Raw genomic sequence first — 14,462 nt, 5'->3', positions numbered from 1 at the left:
TTCAGTCTGCAGGACTGCCCCAGGTCACAGCCCCTCACCCGTCCCTCTCCCTCTAGCTCCCCCGCCCACTCACAGGACCCCTGCCCTCTCCACAGCTCCGACCCCGTTCCCATCCCCCTCCTCAGGTCCCACCCATTCCCCAGCCTCTGCCCTTTCTCATCCCTTGGCCGCCTCTTCCGGGCACATGCACGGTGTCCCTCCTCTGTCACTCCTCTCTGCTCCTCTGCCTGCCACCTCCCCTCACGGTCATGCGCACTCCCCTCCCCACGCACGACCCCTCCCTGGTGTTCTAGGCTGGTCCAGGTAACATTTGCTGGTTCCCTCTAGCTCAAGACAAGGCCAGCATTGTGTCTGGAGCAGGGCTTCAAACAGGTTCAGTCACAGCCCAGGAAATGACACCGGAACAGACCTGAATTTTTACAATGTGGGTGCTCCAGTGACTGGAATGGGAAAAATTACGGGTGGAAGCCTTGGAACGGGAGACTTGGAAAAGACATTTCAGGAGCCTGATGTGTGAGACTGGATTATCGACAGGACTGGAGAGCAACACAGCTTCCTACTGTGCTCAGATTCTTCCAGACAAGAGATGTGGTTGCTATGCTACTCGTATGCTGCCCTTGTCTGGGGAGAGATTAGGTTTCCAGCAGGGCTTAGACCTGTGGTTTTTCCTGTTCTGGTTACCGTTCTGGAGTTCCCAAATTTTAAAAATTTGAGTCTGTTCTGGTTTCACTTCCTTGGCTATGACTGAACTGAGAAAAACTGGTTTGAAGCCCTGGTCCGGAGCTTCAGTGCTAGTTTTAAAAAGTTCTTGTGATCTGAGAAAAGGCCACCTGGCCCACTTATGAGAGCATACTTTGGCATGCCTGTCCCATACCCACTATTCCAGGCAGCTCAGTGTGGAGCTTCTGTGTCAGAGGAAAGCTCATGGAGGGGAGGCCCTGTCCTGCCCCAGGTCCCCTACCCTAGGATAATGACCCTGCTGGTACCACTGCTGAGTCTGACTCAGGGATGTTGCATCAATGCTCCCACCCGGGTGTGGACATACAAGCCTGTTCACACAGCCCCCTACATTTCAAAGGACTGTCATCCAGAATCCAAGACAAAGGGAGGATCCTGTCATGCAGTGTCTCCCAGAGGGATATCTTGCAGCTGGTCCAGCCAGTCCAGCCTGTAGGGAGGGAGGACCCTATGAAGTGGGAAGATGATCTCTGAGTTCAAATTCCAGTTCTGCCATGTGGGAAAGGGGTAACCTTGCTAGGTGTATGCATCGGACACATTATCTATTACAGGCTCACTGGGGGACAGGTCAAGTTTCCCCTTCCCCCAAATATAACATGCTGTAAGTCTATTTCTGGCACATGTAAGAGGCAAGCGTGGCAGATCCCAGCTTGTGGCACAGCTGTCGTTCTACAAGTATGGTTTCCGTCCCTGGGCTGGGGCAGCTGCTCTGGTCTTTACTGTGGCCCTGCCTGCTGGGCCTGCAACCCCAGCTTCCTGAGGGAGAGGCTGGAAGTGGATCGCATCACTTTGCACACATCCCCTTAGCCACCTTGCTGCCAGGGAGGCTTGGGAACGTGGCTTTCAGCCAGGCAGCCACGTGTCAGCTAAAACGTTATTATTTGTGGAAAAAGGAGGGTGAATATTGGAGAAAACTGAACACTATGCCACAGGTGGGATAATCCGTGACACCTAAGAGGAGCGTTGCCCTGGGTTGGAAGTTCTGTGAGCAGCGGGCCAGGGCCAGACCTGTCCCTGCCTCTCGCTGGCTGTGGGGCCTTTTGGGAGGCGCTGGACTGCTGTGGTTGACATGGAGCTTATATGAGGTAACACATCACATGCTGACAACATCACACAATTGGTGATTATGCACAGGTGGGGCAGGTCATGGGCTGTAGCACCACGGGGAGTGTTTCCGACAAACCCACTCACAGTCCATACCTTCATAGCCACAGGTTAAACATCCTCGGATTCAACCAACGGCAGATCAAAAATACTTAGGAAAAAAAAAGTTCCCCAAAGCAAAACTTTGCAGCACACTGAGCACGACGCTGAGGTCGCGCGGATAAAGTCAGGTGTAAATACGGCCTGCTGTAGCCTCCCACCCCCTCACAGACCCTCATGTCTCCTCCAGCACTTGATAATTTGAGCATCATTTGCCTCCTGTCTTGTCAGTGTTCCCTAAACAATACGCTACAGTGTAACAACTATTTACACGTAGCATTTACATCATATTGAATGTAAGCTACCTAAAGATGATTTAAGAGTGTACGTAGGTTACAGGGAAATAACTCCATTTATACAACGGCCTCGAGCATCCGCAGATTTTGGTATGAGGGAGGAGGAGGAGTCCCAAAGCAGGAGTGGGGAGGACAGTGCCAGAGAGGAAGGTGGATCAGGCTCTGCCATGCAGGCCACGGAGGACTGTCACTCCTGGGCCTCCTGTTAAGGCTGGGACCATGAGTCTGTCCTGTGGCTGGAGGACTTGGGGACCCAGTCATGGGCCGACTTAGGTTTTGACAGGGCAGTCTAGCTGCCCTAAAGAAACCCGAGTGGGTTTCCTTGGCACTGAGGGTTGTCCCCCATATGGGGAGAGGCCCCCAGAGCCTCCCTCAGTTTTTGTCAGTGCAGGATCCACTCCTCGCATCCCTGCAGCGACTGGCTAGAGAACCCCAATTTCAGCCCTACTTCCTTTCTCTCAAAAGACAGGAGAACTAACTGCCTGGCCCCGGAGAGCAGGTAGCCCAGGGCAGTTTCTGTGGCGCTGGGGCCGCAGTCCAGTTAAGGCTGCTTGGAGCAGGCAGGAAGGACCCTTCCTCTGTACCCTGGCTGCCGGCAGGCACTGGGCTCGCAGACAGCGCGCAAGAAGGGATCTGAGGATGCTCAGGGAGGTCGTCCAACCGGGGAATGCCACCCCCGACCCCGGCCAGGGCATCACCGGAACCAGAGCACCCCCCAACCGAGGCACCCGTCCTACCCTGAGCATCCCCCCAGCCAGGCACATTCCCCGAACCGGGGCACCACTCCCTAACCACAGCGTGCCCACCAACCGCGGTACCCTCCCCAGCAGGACAGCACCCCTGAACGGCGCACCCACTCTCTCCGGAGCACCCCCTCGCTTGGGCACTCCCCCCGCCCACGGGCCCCTCCGGCCGGAACACCGCCCCGGGACGCGGCTCTAGGGTTTGTCTTCCGTAAGGGCGCAGGGATCAGTGTGTGTCCGGTGTTAGACGTCAGAAGTCGGAGCCTCGGCTGGTCCTCCAGACGCCTTTTCAAAATGAGAGGATATTTGTGAAAACGGGAAGTTGGGTTGATTCACCCGAGAAAGCGCCTTCTCTGCCAGGCCGCCCACTCGGCCCGGCCCCCAGGGCGCAGGCGCGGGCGCCGCAGGGTCCGAACCAGTGCGCAGTCGTCGCGGTCTCACGGTCCGAACCCCAGGCGCGCAGGCGCGGAGGCCGCGCGATCCGAACCCCAGCGCGCAGGCACGGATACCGCACGGTCCGAGGCCCAGCGCGCAGGTGCCGGCGCCGCACGGCCAGGCCCGCAGCGCGCAGGCGCAGATTTGGGCGCAGGCGCAGAGCGGGCAGCGGCCAGCCCCGCCCGGCTTGGGCCCGCGAGGGGCGGGCGGGGCGATGGCGCGCGGGAGGGGCGGGGCCACGCTGCGGGCCCGGGCCATGGCCGCCGCCGATGCCGAGGTGAGCGAGCGAGCGAGCGGGCGGGCGGGCGAGCGGCGGGCGGGCCGGCGGCGGGCGCGGGGCGGGGGCGGCGGCGGCGGCGGCGGCGGCGCAGGCCCAGCGCCCGCGGTGCGGCGGCGGCGGGCGCGAGGCGGGCGGGGCGCCCCCGCCCCCCGCCGCCGCCACCGCCGCCGCCTCAGGCCGAGGCCGGGCCGAGGCCCCGGGCGGCCGGGCCGCGCTCCGCCGCGCTTTGTGCGGGAGCGGGCGGCGGGGCGCCGGCAGGTGAGGGGGCCGCGCGCGGGGCCGCCCGGCCGGGCCGAGGGGCGCCGGCGGGGTCCGGAGGGGTCGCGCGTGGGCCGCGGCGGGGACGCGGGCGGCGGGCAGACAAAAGGGAAAGTCGGGGCAGCGGCGAAGTCGGGGCCGCGGCGAGCGCCGCCGACCCCCGGCCCGGCCTCCCCGGCCCGGCGACCTTCCTCCGCTTCGCCCGGCGGCCCGTCGTGGCCGAAGTTGGCCGGTCCCGGCGCGCGTCCCCGCAGACAATGCTCTTCCGTCCGGGGCTGTCAGGGCAGAGTCGCGGCCGGGACGGGGCGCGATGCCCGCCGAGCTCGTTCCCAGCGGCCGGCGACGCGCCTCGGTGGAAAGTTCACCTTCTTTTGTTAGCGGTCTCGGCCTTCGTCTTTGCGGCTTCTCCGGGCAGTTTGTGTCTTCTCTCGGAGCGGGGACGCCGAACTCCTGGGAGGCGCGCCACTGGGGCCCCGCTGGGGACGAGCGGGAGTCTGCGTGTGCAAGTGCGGAACCGCCGTGGGGTCCCACGCTGGGACCCCGGGTGTTTGGGGAAGGGCGACTGCCAAGCGGTTGGTATCAGAAGTCCTTGTCTTGTGATAACAGTTGGGACTTTTCAAGATCAAGAAGTTATGGTGTAATAGTAAGCTCCTGTCATAGCCTGGAATTGACAATACATTTTACTTCTTGTGAATACACTGCCTTTTGTTTAATATTATTATTATTTTTTTGCAGCTTTTGGAGGTATTGATGTAAGTAAACAGAGAAGATGTGGGGGAGTTATTAAACGCAATGCAATGAGTATTCACTGAGGACTGACAATATTCTAGGAATGGATTGGGCTCTGAGGACAAAACGATGAATTAGATAACCCTGCGTCACTACAGACTGTGAGAGGAGAAGATGTGTGAGAGACTACTGATATCATTAATTGAGCACCTACTGTGCCCAGTCACTGTGACAGACCCTTCAGATAGGTCTCTCATCTGGTTTACCCTCCCTGTGCAGGAGGTACTGTTCCCTATTTAGCAGATCTGAAACCAAGGCGTGGAAGATGTTAAGAAACGTTGCTTGGCCAGTTCTGTGTCTGGCACATGGTAGGTCGTAGTAAATGACTGATGAAGGAATTATCCCAGATGTCTCACACGCCAGGCAGCCCAGAATGGAGGACTGCATGGGCCCATAATAACAGGCAGAGTTTACTGTTCACTGAGCCCTTAGGCGTGTCCACCTGCCCCAGTGCGCTGGGAAATTCACTCATGAAAGCCTGACAGCCTTCTTATGAGGTAGGTACTGTCATGTCCCCAGGTCTCAGGTCACAGAGCCTGTGGCCTAGAAGATGAACACGAGAGTCTGGCTCCAGAGCCCGGGCTTGAGAAACATGCCCTGAGTCTGCGGAGGGAGAAGAGATGTAGGACGGACAATTTCCAACGGGGGCCTTTAGAGAGGCCTAGGGAGGATTCCTTGCTCCATGTAACACCCCTGTACATGCTGCTCCAGCCACTGCTTGTCAGGGTAACTGGCCTCGGGGTACATTGGCCTTAGACCACCCATTGTCCAGACACAGCCTGCGTAGAGGTGCTTGGTCCAGAACCTTCTAAATTTTGGACTGTTTCTTATGGTTTGCAGTGAAGTGGTCTCTTCAGGTTAGTAAAAGCTAACCTGTTAGAGTCTTGGTTCTAAAAGTTTGTCATGGCAGCAAATGATGGGGTGAGGGGTCTGTTTGCAGTGTAGTGCTGCTCTCCCCAGATTGTCACCCTGTGGCAGTAGGTGAGATGACACTGGGGAGCAGAGCACTTGTTGACCCTAAGCCTGTTGTTAGGTGCTGTCAAGTTGGTTCCGACTTAAAGTGATGCTGTGTATAACAGTACAAAAACTACCTGATCCTGTGCCGTCCTCACAATCATTGCTGTTTGAGCCCATTGTTACAGCCACTGTGTCAGTCCATCTCGTTGAGGGTCTTCCTCTTTCTCGCTGACTTTCTATTTTACCAAGCATGATGTCCTTCTCCAGGGACTGGTCCCTCCTGATAACATGTGCAAAGTGTGTGAGACAAAATCTTCCCATACTCACTTCTAAGGAGCATCCTGGGTATACCTCCTTCAAGACAGGTGTCATTCATTCTTCTGGCAGTCCTTGATACATTCAGTGTTCTTTGCTAACACCGTAATTCAGATGAATCAATTCTTTGCTTTTGTCCAGTTTTCACGCGCACATGAGATTGAAAATACCCTCGCTTGGGTCAGGTACACTTTAGTTCTTAAAGTGATGTCTTTGCTTTTTAACAATTGAAAGAGGTCTTTTGCAGCAAATTTGCCCAGTGTGGTATGTCATTTGATTTGTTGACTGCTGCTTCCATGGACATTTACTGTGGATTCAAGTAAAATGAAATTCTTCGACAACTTCATTATTTTCTCTGTTTATCATGATGTTGCTTATTGGACCAGTTCTGAGGAGTTTTTTTATTTCGAGGTGTATTCCATACTGAAGACTGTAAATCCATACTGGAGGCCACTAAATCTAAGAAACTGGTACAGGGTCAAAACCAGAAAATCTAGATCCGTTGCCGTCTAGTCGATTCCGACTCATGGCCACCCTGTAGGACGGGGTAGAACTGCTCCATAGGGTTTCTAAGACTGTAATCTTTAGGGAAGCAGACTGCCACATCTTTCTCTGGTGTATTTGAACTGCCGACCTTTTAGTTAGCAGCCGAGTGCTTAACCATTGTGCCACCAGGGCTGTTTGGTTACCAGGTCAGGGTTCACTAATTGCCAAATGGTTAAACTAGCAGAGCTGACACTTTAAACTGATAGAACTGTGTGTTTATTCTTTCCTCTTTTCCTTGACCTAGAAAGATAGTTGCCACATTTTCTCACTAAAAAGAGCTCCTGAGGTAATGGAGCACAGTCCCTGTCCACCATTTTGTGGGTTAGTAAATGGGGCCTGTGAAGTTGAAGTGTATGTCCAGGACCACTGAGGGCTGGAGGGAGCCCAGGGTGGTAGGCTTGACTTAATGGCTTTTGCTCCAGCGACCATAAGTTAATAATGAAATCTTTCTGCTGGAGAGCCTTCCCAGATTCTGTGTTTTCTAGTAGGGTGGTTACTATGTATCTCTTTCATTTAATTTTTAATTTTTAAATTAATACATGCACATACTTTAAATAATCAGTTAGTCCTAAGAGACATTAAAAAAAAGGCAACCCTACCCCCCCCCAGCTTTTTCTCCATGGGGAGGTGGCAGCCATGTGCAACTTCTTTACGTATTTCTTCTGGCATTTACTTCATCTCTGAGTAATTTGCTACTTGTATTGTCATGTCTATACTTACCATTTTGGGATTACCTGTTAGGCTCCATTAATGGTAGGTAAAGATTTTAGTTTTCTTACATTCCCTCTTATGCTCCCCCAGTAGCCCACCTTGCTAGATCATGGTTTTGGTTCAGCACGTTTATGCTCAGGTGATCGCCGTGCTGAGCTGAGCAGAGCCTTCAAGGCTACGTTCAGATAATGACCGTGCTGAGCTGAGTTACGTGGTAAACTGCGTTTCTTCTTTTGGATAACCTTTAATAATTGTCTCGTGTTTAATTTGCCTGTTTTCCTTTGAACCTCAAAATAATGTTTTTGTACCATCCCTTAATTCTGTAAATGTTTCTCAGTTTAATTTTTCACCCATTCAGCCCTGTCAGATCAGCGATCAGTTCCACGTTGTCCTGATGACAGTCTTTGTGTACCCTCTCTCGCGGGGTGCACAGCTGTCATCCTGAGAATTTTCCCCACCTTCTTGAGCAATGAACCATTTTTCCCTGAGTCTGATGTCTCCCTTTCTCTGGGTTTACTCCCTCATTGGGTTGGAATACATTCTGTAGTAGCTTTCTTGGAAAGGATGGACAGGAGGCAAACCACTTGGGACTTGTGTGTCAGAAATGTCCTTACTCTACCACCTCACTTGTGTTTGGCTGGAAATCAGTTTGAAGTCATGGCTCCAATATCTTCTAGTTTCCGTTGCTGCTGTTGAGAAGCCTGGTTTGATTTTTAATTCTTTGTAACTGTTCCCCCTGCCCCCCCCAAACTTTGAGGATCTTTGCATCCTTGAGTTTCCAGATTTTCATGATGTGCCTTAGTGAAATGTTTTTTTTTTTTTCCCTTCCATTTATTATAAAATGCAGGGTACTAAATAGCGCTGAAACCTAGAGACTCATGCCCCTTCTTTAATAGGTTTTTTTTGTACAATATGTTTGAAACAACTTGTTCGTTAGTATTTTTTCCTCTGCTTTCTTTTAGGAATTCCTTTACTCGAATGTTGGATTTCCTGTATTTAGTCTTCTAGTCTTTTTTTTTAAATTGTGCTTTAGGTGAAAGTTTACAGCTCAAGTTAGTTTCTCATACAAAAATTTATACACACATTGTTATGTGACCCTGGTTGCTCTCCCTATAATGTGACAGCACAGTTCTCCTTTCCACCATGTATTTCCTGTGTCCATTCAACCAGCTCCTGTCCCTTTCTGCCATCTCGTCTTGCCTCTGGACAGGAGCTGCCCATTTAGTCTCATGTGTCTGCTTGAGCTAAGAAGCACACTCTTCACAAGCATTATTTTATGTTTTACGGTCCGGGCTAATCTTTGTGTGAGGAGTTGGCTTCAGGAATGGTTTTAGTTTTGGCTAACAGAGTCACGGGGTGCCATGTCTTCTGGAGTCACTCCAGTCGCAGATCATTAAGTCTGGTCTTTTTACTAGAATTTGAGCTCTGCACCCCACTTTTCTCCTGCTCTGTCAGGGACTCTCTGTTGTGTTCCCTGTCAGGGTGATCATTGGTGGTAGCTGAGCACCATCTAGTTCTTCTGGTCTCGGGCTGATGGAGTCTCTGGTTTATGTGGCCCTTTTTGTTTCTTGGGCTTATTTTCCTTATATCTTTGGTGTTCTTCATTTTCCTTTACTCCAGGTGGGTTGGGACCTATTGATGGATCTTAGATGGCTGCTTGCTAGCTTTTAAGACTTCAGTCGCCACTCACTAAAGTGGGATGCAGGACGTTTTCTTAATATACTTTGTTATGCCAGTTGACCTAGATGTCCCATGAAACCATGGTGCCCAGACCCCTACCCCTGCTACTCTGTTCTTCATAGTGTTTGGTTGTATTTAGGAAACTTCTTAGCTTTTGGTTTAGTCCAGTTGTGCTGACTTCCCCTGTATTGTGTGTTGTCCTTCCCTTCACCTAATTCTTGGTTACTCTCTAGTTAGTGAGTACCCTCTCCCTCCCTCTCCACCCTTGTAACTGCATAATTTTTTAAATCATTTTTCTCCTTGTTATGTCTTGGTCTTTTTGTTTTGCTTTTTGGGAACATTTTTTATCCTATTTTGCAATTCTTTTATTGAATATGAAATTTCTGCTACGTATTTTTATGTTCTTTCCCGTTCTCTGTTCCTTTTTTTAGCGCCTCCTGTTCTTGTTTTACATATGCTATAGCTTTATCTCTGTTAATTACAGCCTAACCTTTTTAAAAGTTATTAAAATTTAAAAGTTTTGTTTCATACATTTTCTCTGTTTCCTTTGCATGCCTCTTTGCTGTTGTGTCTTTTGGTCTCTTTCATGCCAAAAAAACCAAAAAACAAACTTTTGCCGTTGAGTTGATTCTGACTCATAGCGACCCTGTAGGACAGAGTAAGGTTGCCCTGTAGGGTTTCCAGGGAGCGCCTGGTGGATTTGAACTGTTGATCTTTTGATTAGCAGCCGTAGTTCTTAAGCACTACACCGCCAGGGTTTCCTCTTTCATTCTGGAGACCTTCAAAGCCTGGTGATCTTTGATCATTCATCTTTAAGAATAAAGTACTAAAAGTGAGATATGAGTATTTGTGAGGGCTTGTTTACTGGTTACCTTTGCTATAGGACGAAGACTGGCTGTTGTTTTTTTGTTGGCTCTCTGCTGACCTTTTCCCTGGGCTGGTCTGGTTTCCTTTAAAGAAGGATCATTCAGTCCTTTGTCCTGACTTAGGTCAGTAGATCAAAAACAAACAAACAAACAAACAAAAAGAAAATGGAAATTTGTTGCCATTGAGTCAATTACAGCTCATAGCAACCTTATAGGACAGAGTAGAACTGCTCCATACGGTTTCCAAAGAGCGCCTGGTAGATTTGAACTGCTGATCTTTTGGTTAGCAGCCAGAGCACTTACCACTGGGCTCCAAGGGCCCCATTAGGTCAGTAGATAGCCTTTTCTTGATTTCCCTAGTTCAGTTGCAGTGTTCCCTTCTGCTTTTCTCTTGCCTGCTGTCCCCTGTGTGGTGTTTCTGGCGGTGTTTTTATAGAGCTGGCCTTCTGGTCTCGAGGGGGCACAGGAGAGGAGCCCATGCTGAGTGTGTTCAGGGGTGTAGGCCTGAGAGCCTGACTGTTCATCGTGCAGACTTTTCCATATGCTCACACATGCACACACAAATGCAGACACATACCCCACCTCAGCTGCAGGCATCACCTCCATTTTCTGAGTCTTGCTATAGTTGTATGGGGTCAGTCTCCCTGCTTCTCAGCAGTAACCCCCTTATTGAGTTTCCCATCCCTTTGCTCTGGCTTGAATTAGCTCTCCTCCATCCATGCTTCCTATTCATATATTGTGTAGGGTTTCAGATGTCTCCTGGATGGAGTTTATGTTTCACTTTTCTGTTTTCCTGTCTGGGGTTGATTTTTGATAAGAGAATAAAAAAAAAAAAAGGGAGTGTAAAATCTGTTCTGCTCTCTGGCAAATCAGAAGCCTGTACTGTAAGTCTTGACAGGCATCCAACACAACTGTCCTTTGGAAAGGGCTGCCTGTCTGGGATCCTGCTATGTCTTTTGTGATGGGAAAGTTCTGAAGTTAGAACAAAAGTTAGCAAGGGCAGTATTTCTACTTCAACTCTAATTTCATACCCAAAAGGACTTTGGTGGGTAGCTGAGATTCCCACATGTAGTCAGTGTGAGCATGGGCTCCTGCTGCTGCTCCTGTTGTATCATCAAACAGTTCTGTGTTTTTGACCACATTTTATTGCATTTTTCTTTGAGATTGTTTATATGAACCATGTCTTGTGCTCTTCTCTGTGGGAACTTCATGTTCTTTGTCATTTCATTAGGTGTCTTAGTTACCTAGTGCTGCTTTAACAGAAATACCACAAATGGATGGCTTTCGCAAAGAGAGATTTATTCTCTCACAGTCTAGGAGGATAGAAGTCTGAATTCAGGGTGCCAACTCCAGGGGAAGACTTTCTGTCTCTGTTGGCTCTGAGGGAAGGTCCTTGTCATCAGTCTTCCCTGGGTGAGGAGCTTCTCAGCACAGGGACCCTGGGCTTGAAGGATGTGCTGTTCTCCTGGTTCTTGCTTCTGGGTGATATGAGGTCCCCATGTCTCTGCTTTCTTCTCTCTTATATCTCGGAAGAGATTGACTTAAGACACAACCTGATTGTGTAGAGTGAGCCTTGTATCCTTAGCATCACTGCTTCTGATCCTGCCTCATTAACATCATAGAGCTAGGATTTACAACACATAGGAAAATTCCATCAGGTGACAAAGTGGTGGACGATCACACAGTACTGGGAATCATGGCCTAGGCAAGTTGACACACATTTTTGGGGGACACAATTCAGTATATAACTTTGGGCTTATTGGGTTTGATGGATGCTTTTGTCTTCCGGTAAGGGCCATTTGATTTCCACTTAGGTGTCTCACTAGCAAACCACATAAGGCCTAGTTCCAGGGTCCCCGTTAGTTACTCCTGCAGATGTGGTATGAAAGCGGCAGTCCCAGAATTGAGAAGTCCTCCATTTACTGCTATATTGACTTAACTTTTGGTATTTTTTTATAGTTAAAAAAATCAGTCTGTTTGAAGGTTTTGGAATTAGAAAATCAAGCTTAAGTGGTTCCTTGGACCCTTTGGAGGGGTCATTTCCTTTGACATGTCATTTTCCCGAGAAAATGGCTGCCAGTGGGCATTTAATTTTGGAAAAGTTTTTAGGTGGCTTTTTGCATTCCCGTTTAGTTGGCTGGTAAGTCCTGATGAGAGTATACTTACTGTGCTGTATGAAAGGGGTTGAAAAGCACCTTTGAGCACCTTCTGTGGAGGAAGAGCTCTTCTGGGTTGTGCACAAGAAAATATACGTTTTTTTGAGATTGGTCCCTGAGTTCACGAAATTTAAGAACGTATTATAGCCAATATTACAGAGCTAGGAAATGAGATGGAGTCAGTTAGAAGTAGAAAGAAAAGGCTGCTGTACATCGCACTAATTGTATTGGGAAAGGCTCCTTAAGAATAAATGTTAATAAAGCGAGGCGTGAATTGGAATGGTGAGGTACAGTATGTACATTTCAAAAATTACGCCACTTTAGCAAATTTAGAAAACTGAAACCTAGAAATCCAACAATGCCGACTATTTATCATCCTTTTTACTGATCCTTGTGAAATGGGCTTGTTATGTTTACACTTGGCTCTGAGCAGTGAGCATGTGCCATTTGTACCCCTGTGTTACTGCATGTGCTCGTGTGTCTAGCATTCCTCTTGGCTCCGTGGTGTTTGCCACGTCAGTCTCCCAGTTTCTTGAGGATGAGTTGGGTGAGGTCTGTATCCTTTGGTTCACAGTGAGTTGCCAGGTCAGAAGGGGCGAGTGGCAAGAGGTGAAGCTGGTGAGGCAGGGGCCAGGTCATACAGGGCAGGTCGTTATGATAACAGGTGGGTGCTTTGGAAGCACTCTAGACAGTCATTGAAGGATTTTAGGCCCAGATGGCATTTTTAAAAGATGACCCTGGCTGCTCTGTGGTGAATGTGCTAAAAGTAGACAAGAATGGCAGCAGGGAGGCCAGTGTGGGGCGTTGGCCAGGTGGCATGGGCGGAGACGCAGAAAGGCTGGTGTATTGATCAAGATACATGTTCTTAAATTAAAAATTTTAAAGTCCATTAAGTGAAAGTTTACAAATCGAGTCAGTCTCTCATACAAAAATTGGTATACACTTTGTTACATACTCCTAGTTGCTCTCCCCCTAATGAGGCAGCACACTCCTTCTTTCAGGTCTCTATTTTCGTGTCCATTCAGCCAGCTTCTGACCCCTCTGCCCTCTCATCTCCCCTCCAGACAGGAGCTGCCCGCATAGTCTCACGTGTCTACTCTATCCAAGAAGCTCACTCCTCACCAGTATAATTTTCTGCCCCATGTTGTTGTTGTTGTTAGGTGCCGTTGAGTGGGTTCCAACTCATAGCGACCCTATGCACAACAGAACGAAACACTGCCCGGTCCTGAGCCATCCTTAATCGTTGTTATGCTTGATCTCATTGTTGCAGTGACTGTGTCAGTCCACCTCGTCGAGGGTCTTGCTCTTTTCTGCTGACCCTGTGCTTTGCCAAGCATGATGTCCTTCTCCAGGGACTGATCCCTCCTGACAACGTGTCCAAAGTATGTAAGACGTAGTCTCGCCATCGTTGCTTCTAAGGAGCATTCTGGTTGTACTTCTAAGACAGATTTGTTCATTCTTTGGCAGTCCGTGGTATATTCAATATTCTTCGCCAACACCACAATTCAAAGGCGTCAGTTCTTCTTTGGTCTTCCTTATCCATTTTCCAGCTTCCACATGCATATGAGGCGATTGAAAATACCATGGCTTATGTCAGGTGTACCTTAGTCTTCAAGGTGACATCTTTGCTCTTCAACACTTTGAAGAGGTCCTTTGCAGCAGATTTACCCAATGCAGTGCTTCGTTTGATTTCTTGACTGCTGCTTCCATGGCTGCTGATTGTGGATCCAAATAAAATGAAACCCTTGACAACTTCAGTCTTTTCTCTGTTTGTCATGATGTCGCTCACATGTCTGTCAGTTTTGTCGTACTGTGGGGGCTTGCATGTTGCTGTGATGCTGGAGGCTATGCCACCGGTATTCAGATACCAGCAGGGTCACCCATGGAGGACAGGTTTCAGCTGAGCTTCCAGACTAAGACAGACTAGGAAGAAAGACCCGGCAGTCTACTTCTGAAAAGCATTAGCCAGTGAAAACCTTATGAATAGCAGCGGAACATTGTCTGATACAGTGCTGGAAGATGAGCCCCCCAGGTTGGAAGGCACTCAAAAGTTGACTGGGGAAGAGCTGCCTCCTCAAAGTAGAGTCAACCTTAATGATGTGGATGGGGTCAAGCTTTTGGGACCTTCATTTGCTGATGTGGCACGACTCAAAATGAGAAGAAACAGCTGCAAACATTCTACCGCATAGTCCAGTCCAATCCCTGTCTGAAGAGTTGGCTTTGGGAATGGTCCCTGTCTTGGGCTGACAGAAGGTCAGGGGACGAGGACCTCTGGGGTTCTTCTAGTCTCAGACCATTAAGTCTGGTTTTTTACGAGAATTTAGGTCTGCACCCCACTGCTCTCCTGCTCCCTCAGGGATTCTGTGTTGTGTTCCCTGTCAGAGAAGTCATCGGTTGTAGCCGGGCACCATCTAGTTCTTCTGGTCTCAGGCTGGTGTAGTCTCTGGCTTATGTGGCCCTTTCTGTCTCCTGGGCTCATAATTACCTTC

General features: G+C 49.7%; 1 protein-coding gene across 6 annotated transcripts in view; it reads left to right on the top strand.

The window, feature by feature from the left end:
- The first annotated feature begins 3,585 nt into the window (after window positions 1–3,585).
- The window catches only part of EHMT1 (euchromatic histone lysine methyltransferase 1), a 268,050-nt gene continuing 257,173 nt past the window's right edge, over window positions 3,586–14,462 (top strand). For 5 of the 6 annotated variants that reach the window (XM_049896755.1, XM_049896754.1, XM_049896756.1 and 2 more), the window contains exon 1: window positions 3,586–3,692. In XM_049896755.1, the coding sequence (XP_049752712.1) occupies window positions 3,630–3,692 (63 nt within the window). In that variant the 5' untranslated portion in view covers window positions 3,586–3,629. The remainder of the gene's footprint in view (window positions 3,693–14,462) is intronic. The other variant, XM_049896752.1, reaches the window with a different exon arrangement.

Source organism: Elephas maximus, chromosome 9 (genome assembly GCF_024166365.1).
Source record: "Elephas maximus indicus isolate mEleMax1 chromosome 9, mEleMax1 primary haplotype, whole genome shotgun sequence".
In the NCBI taxonomy this organism is placed as follows: domain Eukaryota; kingdom Metazoa; phylum Chordata; class Mammalia; order Proboscidea; family Elephantidae; genus Elephas; species Elephas maximus.
The sequence above is the reverse complement of the archived record's forward strand: the minus strand, read 5'-3'. Positions and strand labels throughout refer to the sequence as shown.